The 10806-nt window shown below is 39.6% G+C and overlaps 1 protein-coding gene across 5 annotated transcripts in view; it reads left to right on the top strand.

Annotated features, from left to right (window-relative positions):
- Positions 1-10497, top strand: part of NUDT9 (nudix hydrolase 9) — a 35835-nt gene extending 25338 nt beyond the window's left edge. For 3 of the 5 annotated variants that reach the window (XM_019025233.3, XM_019025231.4, XM_019025232.3), the window contains exons 5-8: positions 1304-1415; positions 3739-3885; positions 6518-6602; positions 9998-10497. In XM_019025233.3, the coding sequence (XP_018880778.1) occupies positions 1304-1415; positions 3739-3885; positions 6518-6602; positions 9998-10176 (523 nt within the window). In that variant the 3' untranslated portion in view covers positions 10177-10497. Of the gene's footprint in view, positions 1-1303; positions 1416-3738; positions 3886-4986; positions 5109-6517; positions 6603-9997 lie in introns of all 5 variants that reach the window. The other 2 variants (XM_055384620.2, XM_063705416.1) reach the window with 2 other exon arrangements.
- The last annotated feature ends 309 nt before the right edge of the window (positions 10498-10806 follow it).

Below are 10806 nucleotides of genomic sequence, written 5' to 3' on the forward strand. Positions count from 1 at the left end.
CAGCTGGGTAACATAGCAGGAGACCCATTTGTAAAACAAAAAAAATTAGCTGGGCGTGGTGGCCCACGCCTGTAGTCCTAGCTACACAGGAGGCTGAGACAGGAGGATTGCTTGAGCCCAGGAGTTTAAGGTTACAGTGAACTATGATTGCACCACTGTACTCTAGCCTTGGTGACAGAGCAAGACCTTGTCTTTTTTTTAAAAAAAAAAAAAGATTGAGAAGTACTGCTTTTGACACCAGCTAAACTGGGTCATATAATCTGCTTTTCTCTTAGCACAGGGTGAACTGTTAAAAGCAAATTTTTTTTTTTTTTTTTTTTTTTGAGATGGAGTCTCACTCTGTCATCTAGGCTGGAGTGTAATGGCACGATCTTTGCTCACTGCAGCCTCTGCCTCCTGGGTTCAAGTGATTCTCCTGCCTCAGCCTCCTGAGTAGCTAGGACTACAGGCACCCATCATCATGCCTAGCTAATTTTTGTATTTTTGTAGAAACAGGGCTTCACCATGTTGGCCAGGCTGGTCTTGAACTGCTGACCTCAGGTGATCCACCCACCTTGGCCTCCCAAAGTGCTGGGATTTCAGGTGTGAGTCACCACACCTGGCCCAAAGCAAATGTTACCATGCCTTTTTCACTACCAGTAATTTTTTTTTCCTTATTTTTAGATAGGCCCTCTCTCTGTCACCCAAGCTGGAGTGTAGTGGCACCATCTTAGCTCAGTGCAACCTTAAACTCCTGGGTACAGTGACCCTTCTGCCTCAGTCTCCCAAGTAGCTAGGACTATAGGTGCATGCCACCGCACCCAGCTAATTTTTTATTTTTTGTAGAGATGAGGTCTTCCGTTGTTGCCCAGCCTGGTCTCGAACTCCTGAGCTCAAGCAGTTCTCCCAAAGTGCTGGGATTACAAGTGCGAGACACTGCGCCTGGCAACTACCAGTAATTTTTAAAAGGGGATTCGTAAACTTATTTTTTAAAAAACTTTGATAACCTTTTCTTTAAATTCTATTCTGCTACTTCTTTTTTTGTTAATACTTTAAGTAGTAAAAATTGTTTATATCCTGAATTTTCATTACAGATAATGCAGTATCTTTTATGTAATGTAGACATTTGTCCTGGTTTGTAACAGTGATGAATATAGACTATTTCCAGTAAAAATCAATAGTTTTAAATAAAACTAGCTGATTTGAGATAAATTTATATATACTCTGTTTTAAAGAAAAACGTCCTTGTAACTTTGTCTCAAGTTTGAGATAGAACCTTAGTTTTTGTTATAAATCATTTATGATTTTATATTACTATTCACAGATGGAAAAGGGATAGCAGTGGAAATAAAATCATGCATCCTGTTTCTGGGAAACATATCTTACAATTTGTTGCAATAAAAAGGAAAGACTGTGGAGAATGGGCAATCCCAGGGGTAAGCATTAAAATTAAATTAGTGTTTAAGTTCTTTTTAGTTGCTTTACTTACTACAGGGTTATTGTTTGTGAATCTTTTCTATTCCATTTTCTTCTATTCCTTCCCACTTCAGTTAGTAATCCTTATGTTTTTCATCCCTGTATGAAGTGTCATTGTCAGCAACAAGTTTAGGATAATCCAAGACTGTTAGAATCTGCGTCTAATTCTGACACTTTGGGAAATAACGTGGGCTTTGAAGTTAGATGTAGGTCTGTGTTCTGGCCGTTCTACTTGCAGCTGGGTGATTGGGAGTTCAGGCCCTCATCTTTAAAATAAAGAGATCTACTTCACAGGATTATTAGAGATCACATTTAATAGGCATTCATTATGTTGGGTCCCATTTCAGAATTTAACCTCCACTCCAAGCCCAAGGTAGTATTTTTAAGCACTTTTTGGTTGAATTCTGATAACTTTTGACAATATTTTAAAAATTAGCTTTTGTTATTTACTGTTCCGTGTAGTTTAAATAATTTCTATAATGTTATCAAGATGAGTATACTTTTGTTGGCTTGTAGTTTGAATTTATGGCAGTGGTATATTTGAAGTGGCCATTTATTTTTTATTATTTATTTATTTATTTATTTTGAGACAGAATCTCACTCTGTTGCCCAGGCTGGAGTGCATTGGCGCAATCTTGGCTCATTGCAACCTTTGCCTCCTGGGTTCATGCAATTCTTGTGCCTCAGTCTCCCAATGTAGCTGGGATTACAAGTGTGCGCCACTATGCCTGGCTAATTTTTGTAATTTTAGTAGAGACAGGTTTCACTGCGTTGGCCAGGCTGGTCTCGAACTCCTGGCCTCAAGCAATCTGCCTGCCCCAGGGCCTCCCAAAGTGCTGGGATTACAGGTGTGAGCCACCACACCTGGCCTGAAGTGGCCGTTTAAAATGTTTATGTGTGTGGTAGAGGGTTTTATATTTTATACCATATTGTGAAATGGAGATAGTTTGATATGAAGATGACTCTTTATAAAAACATACAGTTGTCTGCAAGAATGTTTTTTTCTTTGTAGAATAAAAATGGAGTGGAAATAAGGATCTCAGCCGACTCTGATAAAAGTTTAGGCTAATTTCTTTTTCTTTTTTTTTTTTTTGAGACGGAGTCTCACTCTGTTGCCCTGCTGGAGTGCAATGGCATGATCTCAGCTTACTGCAGCCTCCGCCTCCTGGGTTCAAGCAATTCCCTGCCTCAGCCTCCCGAGTAGCTGGGATTATAGGCGACCACCACCACACCTAGCTAATTTTTGTATTTTTAGTAGAGACAGGGTTTCACCATCTTGGCCAGGCTGGTCTTGAACTCCTGACCTCGTGATCCACCCACCCTGACCTCCCAAAGTGCTGGGATTACAGGCGTGAGCCACCGTGCTTGGTGAACTTTAGGCTAATTTCTATGAGCCAAATAGTCAAACTTCACTTAGGTTGAAAGCAATAACGTAATAATGATTTCATCATAGAATCTTGCATTTTTATTGTTATTTAAAATTCTTATCAGGAAACTGCTGTCATTGTTATCATTTTGACAGTTATTCATCTAATCAGTGTATTTTTAGTATCTTCCTTTTGTCAGCTAATATTTTAGACACTGAGAATACAACAGAGCAACATGAACAAATACCTCTATCTTTTGGTGCTCACATTCCAGTTGGAGAGACAGATAATATAAGATACATAAGTTAAATATGTCGCATGTTAGAAGGCAATAAGTATTAAGAAAGAAACAAAAGCAAGGTAGAGGACTAGGAAGTGTTTGAGAGTTTGCGATTTTAGACAGGGCAGTTAAGAGAAGACCTCCTTGAGGGAGGTGCATGTTAGGTAACTATCTGAAGCAAATGAATTAGTGAACCATGCAGATATCTAGAGAAAAGCATCTTGGATAGAGATAATAGCAGGTGCAAAGGCTCTCAGCGGGCAGCATGTTAGGCAGGTCCTGGGAACATTGAGGAGGTCAGTGTGGCTGGAATGGAATGAACAATGAGGGAAGAATCAATGAGCTGTATTATTTCTAACCTCCAGTCCTTTTTCCTTAGTTCGAGTTTGGCAAGTACCAGGAAATTGGTTTGATTGGCTCAGTTTGCCATAGGCTAACCTTGGCAAATCACTGTGGCCAAATACATGGGGTATCCTTATTGGCTCCTTCTACTAGCAACAGATGGTTTAGAGAACAGTGTATCACAGAGAAATGGGGGCAGATTGAATAATAAATGTTCACTCTACTACTCAATAAATATTTGTTGAACAAATCAAAGCTGATCCCTTTTTTCAAAATTTTTAATGTGACTCTTAGGGGATGGTGGATCCAGGAGAGAAGATTAGTGCCACACTGAAAAGAGAATTTGTTGAGGAAGCTCTCAACTCCTTACAGAAAACCAGTGCTGAGAAGAGAGAAATAGAGGAAAAGTTGCACAAACTCTTCAGCCAAGACCACCTAGTGGTAAGAAATAGTGTTTCTGGGAGTGATTTAGTTCTGTGGATTGATGAAAATGACTTAAAAGTTGACCTGGAAATCTGTATGTCCTTCTCTAAATAAAGTGGAATGCTTGTATATTTAAAATATATTCACAAAAACAAATTATAGATCTTCACTGTAAATAGGTTTCTATTTAAAGTTTTATAGCCCAACTTTAGGCTATATAGGCTAAAATGATATATATTTAGTTCATTTATATCATTTATTATAATAGCTTTTTTCTCCTTAGTTTTTCTTTCTTTTTTTTTTGAGATGGAGTCTTGCTCTGTCACCCAGGCTGGAGTGCAGTGGCACGATCTTGGCTTACTGCAACCTTCACCTCCCAGGTTCAAGCAATTCTCCTGCCTCAGCTTCTGGAGTAGCTGGGATTACAGGCTTCCACCACCACGCCCGGCTAATTTTTGTATTTTTAGTAGAGACAGGGTTTCACCACGTTGGCCAGGCTGGCCTTGAACTCCTGACTTCAAGTTACCTGCCCGCCTCGGCCTCCCAAAGTGCTGGGATTACAGGCGTAAGCCAACACGCCTGGCCTGTAAACTATTTTCTTTCACGTTGAGTACCCATTCCAACAGAAAGCTTTTTGTATGTGCATGAATTCAGCTCTCTCTGAAAGAACATTTACATTTTAAATTATGTCATACAGAGATTTTTCTGGTTGATAATCATTTAAGTCTCATGTCTGTTTTGTCCATATACCCTCTGTGATAGGGTCTTGCTCTGTTGTTCAGGCTGGAGTGCAGTGGTGTTATGACTCACTGCAGTTTTGACCTCTTGGGCTCCTGTGATCCTCCCACCTCGGTCTTCTGGGTAGCTGGGACCACAGGCAAACACCACCGCACTGGGCTAATTTTTTGTTTTTTTGTTTTATAGAGATGGGGTTTTACCATGTTGTCCAGGCTGGTCTTGAACTCCTGGGCTGAAGGATCCCCCCATCTCGACCTCCCAAAGTGCTAGGATTACAGGCGTGAGCCTGGCCTTCCGTGCTTTAAAAAAAATACCTTACAAGGTATATGCACACTAATAATAAGAAAATAACAGAGTTTTTTTTTTTGTTTTTTTTTTGAGATGAAGTCTCGCTCTTGTCCCCAGGCTGGAGTGCAATGGCGCGATCTCGGCTCACTGCAACCTCTGCCTCCTGGGTTCAAGCGGTTCTCCTGCCTCAACCTCCAGAGTAGCTGGGATTACAGGTGTGTGCCACCATGCCTGGCTAGTTTTCGTATTTGTAGTAGTGATGGGGTTTCACCATGTTGGCCAGGCAGGTCTTGAACTCTTGACCTCAGGTGATCCGCCTGCCTTGGCCTCCCAAAGTCCTGGGATTACAGGCATGAGCCACCGCGCCCGGCCTTTTTTTGGTCAGTTTTTATTTGGATTGCTTGTTTTCTTTTCAGAATTGGGATTTAGTTACTTATGTTGTCCAGATTTTTTTGAGTTACGTTTGTGCTAGATGAATAGATCCAAATATCTTCATATATTAATAGCTTAAGTAGTAATCTTTAGTTTTATTTATAGATCTCCTTTGTTTAACTAGAAGAATCTACCTTTGTATTTCAGAAACTATAATGACAGAAAAATACTTAAGTCATGGACTCTTAAAAAATCATATTGCCCAAATCTGACTATTCTCAGATTCTGAAATTAGAGTTTGAGGTGTTGAGGGTTTCATGATTTATTTATTTGTTTTGAGACAGTGTCTGGCCCTGTCCCCAGGCTGGAGTGCAATGATACGATTTCGGCTCACTGCAACCTCTGCCTCATGGGTTCATGCGATTCTCCTGCCTCAGCCTCCTGAGTAGCTGGGACTACAGGTGTTCTCCACCATGCCCAGCTAATTTTTGTGTTTTTAGTAGAGATGAGGTTTCACCATGTTGGCCAGGATGGTCTTGATCTCTTGACCTCATGATCCGCCCACCTCCGCCTCCCAAAGTGCTGGGATTACAGGCATGAGCCACCGCGCCTGGCCTGAGGGTTTCATGATTTTTAAAGCTGCCTCAAAAGAGAATATTGTTCTTTGGGAAATTTGAAACAAGCACATGAAGTACTACATTAAAAGTTTTATGATATTTACATTTCTTTCTTTTTTTCTTTCTTTCTTTTTTTTTTTTTGAGACGGAGTCTCGCTCCATTGCCCAGGCTGGAGTGCAGTGGCATGATCTTGGCTCACTGCTACCTCCACCTCCCGGGTTCAAGTATTTCTCCTGTCTCAGCCTCCCGAGTAGCTGGGACTACAGGCACCTACCACCATGCGTGGCTAATTTTTTTTGTATTTTTAGTAGAGACGGGGTTTCACCTTGTTGGTCAGGCTGGTCTCGAACTCCTGACCTCAGGTGATCCACCCGCCTCAGCCTCCCAAAGTGCTGAGATTACAGGCGTGAGCCACCGCGCCCGGCTATTTACATTTCTTAAAAAAAATTTTGATAGAAACACATAATGTCAAATTTACCATCTAAACTGTTGAATGTACAGCTCAGTAGCATTAAGTATGTTCATGTTGTTGGGCAACAGGATATTTACATTTCTGATGCTGGTGAAGGTAACATGCTCTGCTGTACTCACTACACCTTGGACTTTTAAAAAATTTGTCTTCTTTTGAAAATAGATATATAAGGGATATGTTGATGATCCTCGAAACACTGATAATGCATGGATGGAGACAGAAGCTGTGAACTACCATGACGAAACAGGTAACTTTATATTTATTAAACTGACTGGGATTAAAGGATCAATTTAAGCCAGTAGCCCACTAAGGCATGATTAAATCTGGACTATTTTAGCATCTTAAACCAATTAACTGTTGATTGTAGGACTGTAGTTATATGAAAGCAAAATTGTTGGTATTAAAGGAATACATAGAAGAAATCTTCAAAACTGTTATCACCAGTGACTAAATTTTCTTTAATCCATTGGTAACATTTGAAATTAAGGTTGAAATTATGGGCTAAAATGATATGCTTTAAAGATGTCAGATTATTTATTGAGTATGGTTCCCTTTTTTTTGCAAAACAAAAGCAACTGGGATTTGGGTAGGAAGTATGGCAATGATAAAGGAAATGGGATTTATATCTTACTATTTCAAATATTTTTATAATAATCTTGGATTGTTAATACACAAAGCAATAACAAAAAATTCCAAGTACTGAAAAAATTTGAAATGAATGCTCTTTCTGGTGTATGGAATTTAAAATTTTATGAGGAGGGTCAAACCTGTTATTACAGGAGAAAGGAAAAATCTGCTATCTTGAAAATTAATTTGATCTTAATGTACACATTGAATGGCTCCCTTGAAACATATTTTTTTGCTAAATTTGATTTGTTTTTATTTGTAGCATAAAAGTGGGGGCAACATGCTAGAGAAATGAAATGAATGTTCCACTCATAGTTCTTTCTGAGCTGTGTAACCTTGTACAAATCACTTGTCCTCTTGGACTCAGTTTTTTCACTTACAAATGGGCTAGAACTAGAAGATCTGTCATTTCCATATCCTGTGCTTTTGCTTGTTGAACTTGGAGGAAACTCCTGGGACCATTTTCTATTCCTTCTGTATTTCCACTAAGGTGTATTAGAAGAGTTCATCCTTCTAGTTTGAAAACTTAGAAGAAATATGCAGATGTAAATTAGAAGCAGGTCTGTACAACTTTAGTACTGATAAATTTGTTAACTACTTTAAATTTTTGGAGTTAAAAACAATGAATGATCCTCCAGAAGTTGATTATAGAGTTTATGGATTGTTCACTGTTTTTACCCTATCTTTTTCTCTCTTTAAACTTAAAAAATTTTGTTTTGATAATTCCAAAATCTCTGCCATATTTGAGTTCAGTTTTAATATTTGCTTTGTTTCTTTAGGCTATGTTTTTTGCCTTTTAGCATGCTTTTAGTGCTTTTTTTTCTTTTTTCTTTTTTCTTTTTTAACCCCGAGATGGAGTCTTGCTCTGTCACCCACGCTGGAGTGCAGTGGCATGATCTCGGCTCACTGCAACCTCTGCCTCTCGGGTTCAGGCGATTCTCCTGCCTCAGACTCCCAAGTAGCTGGTACTACAGGCATGCACCACCATGCCCGGCTAATTTTTGTATTTTTAGTAGAGATGGGGTTTCACCATGTTGGCCAGGCTGGTCTCAAACTCCTTACTTCAGGTAATCCACCCACCTTGGCCTCCCAAAGTAATGCGATTACAGGCATGAGCCACTGCGCCTGGCTGTAGTGCTTTTTTGAAAATTGATCATGATATAACTTGTAAGGGAACTAAGGCAAAGAGTTCTTTAGCGTGAGGTTTTATGTTTATCTGGCTAGGAGTTAGGCTGTGTTTTTTGTTTGCTGTCATTGTATGTGTCAGAGGCTAAAATTTCCTCTAGTTTTGGGTTTCCCTGGAGACTTATTAAATAAGGTCTGAAGCATGCCCTTCTTTCAGCTGTCTTCCCCTTTTATTAAACAGGAGTCCTATTGATAGATATGGTGGTAAATTCTAGAGGAAGGGGAATCATAGGAGAATATATGGTTAGATGTCAGTCTTTTAGTGAGCCTGTGGCCCTGGGGCTGTGACCCTTCATATGTTCTTCTCAGCTTCCCTCCTTCCTCCCCAATCCTTAGGAAAGACAGGAAATCCAGCAGGGGCTGGAGTTGCATATTTCCTTTCCCTCAGGTTGCTTAGGGCTTGGTAAAATAGTTTTCCTTGAGGGCAGAGTGATCTGGGTGTATTTGAAAATGGTTACCTTTCCCCTCTCCATGTTGGAAGGGAGAGAGGATTTTTCTCCAGGCTTCACCTGGTGGCTTTCTTGGAGGTAAAGCTCACTAAAATGTAGGCCCCCTCTTCATACTGGTATGGTTGACCCCCTAGGAGATTTTATCTTTCAAGCTAGTCCAAAGGTCAGCTTTCAGCAGTTAGTTACCCTTTAAGTGTTCCTACCAGGTGCTGACTCCAGTGGTAGGCTTCTCTCCCTGGTCAGTTGTGATTCTCTGTATTTGCCTGTCTCTCCAGTTTTTGGTATGGCAGTGTGCTCTCTACTAAGAATACAAAAAAATTAGCTGGGCGTGGTGGCAGATGCCTGTAATCCCAGGTACTCGGGGGGCTGAGGCAGGAGAATCGCTTGTACTCAGGACGCGGAGGTTGCAGTGAGCCGTGATTGTGCCACTGCACTTCAGCCTGGTCAACAAGAGCGAGACTCCGTCTAAAAATAAATAAAATAAAATAAAATATTTAAGTAATGTTGCTTTGAATACTTCAATAGGCTTGTCTCTATTTCATCAGAATAAATTCTTCAAAGAGGAATTACTGGATTGCTTATTGTATCTTCAGTGCCTAGTACAGAGTCTGGCACACAAGATGCACTCTGATATTTACAGAATGAGTGCTTGTCAAAGAAAACTTACTTTTTAAAAGCTGTTGATAAAAATTGCCAAATTTCCTACAGAAATATGCCATTTATATTCCCAGCAGTGATTGGGAGCACTTATTTTTTATTTTTTTGATAATTTAAATTTTTTTTTTTTTTTTTTGAGGTGGAGTCTCACCCTGTTGCCAGGCTGGAGTGCAGTGGTATGATCTTGGCTCACTGCAACCTCTGCCTCATGGATTCAAACAATTCTCTTGCCTCAGCCTCCCAAGTAAGCTGGGACTACAGGCATGTGCCACCACTCCTGGCTAATTTTTGTATTTTTAGTAGAGATGGGGTTTCACCATGTTGGCCAGGCTGGTCTCGAACTCCTGACCTCAGGTGATCCACCCGCCTCAGCTTTGTTTATTTTTTTACATTTAAATCTCTCATCCCTCTTGGACTGATTTTGATGTAAGGTTTCATATTCATATAATCTCTTTTTTAAGGATAATCTTTTCAGAGAAAACTCTGTATTGTGTGTTTATCTAAAATTTAGGGACTTGGTTAAAATTTGGACACTTTGGAATACTCTAGTTTTTTTTCTTTTATTCATTCTGCTGACCAGGGATGGAATAGTCTAGTTTTTAATTCACTTGGCCGGCTAGTACAATGATGATTTAAGATTATTTTAAATAAGAATACTTGATGATATAGATATGCTAAAACAGAAATGAGTTTTTCTTGGTGATGGTTTTTCTTTGGCAACCAGGTGACATAATGGATAATCTTACGCTAGAAGCTGGAGATGATGCTGGAAAAGTGAAATGGGTGGACATCAATGATAAACTGAAGCTTTATGCCAGTCACTCTCAATTCATCAAACTTGTGGCTGAGAAACGAGATGCACACTGGAGCGAGGGCTCTGAAGCTGACTGCCATGCGTTGTAGCTGATGGTCTCCGTGTAAGCCAAAGGCCCACAGAGGAGCATATACTGAAAAGAAGGCAGTATCACAGAATTTATACTATAAAAAGGGCAGGGTAAGCCACTTGGCCTATTTACTTTCAAAATAATTTGCATTTAGAGTGTTTCGCATCAGAATAACATGAGTAAGATGAACTGGAACACACAATTTTCAGCTCTTTGGTCAAAAGGAATATAAGTAATCATATTTTGTATGTATTCTATTTAAGCATGGCTTAAATTTAAACAACTAATGCTCTTTGAAGAATTATAATCAGAATAAAGATAAATTCTTGATCAGCTATAACTTCTGTTTCATCTAGTTCTTGTTTGTCAATGCCTTCCCTCCCGCTCCCCATCTTCTGAGGCCTGAAGGATGTTCCTGCCACATCAAACTCCTTTAGGCAGAGTACCGCCACTGGATGTATAGTTTAATGTTTCATCTGATTTTTCTTTAAATTATTTCCTTCACATTTTGCTTCACATGATCTTGTTGAAGCTAATTTTGAAAATGGAAACTATGTTTTCTTGACTTTAGAAGCATTAGTTTTAAGAGGAAATTTCAGCCACTGGTCAATAGAGATCAAAATCAGTGAACAAGAGCTGATACTCTCAT

Source organism: Gorilla gorilla, chromosome 3, assembly GCF_029281585.2.
Source record: "Gorilla gorilla gorilla isolate KB3781 chromosome 3, NHGRI_mGorGor1-v2.1_pri, whole genome shotgun sequence".
NCBI classification, from domain to species: domain Eukaryota; kingdom Metazoa; phylum Chordata; class Mammalia; order Primates; family Hominidae; genus Gorilla; species Gorilla gorilla.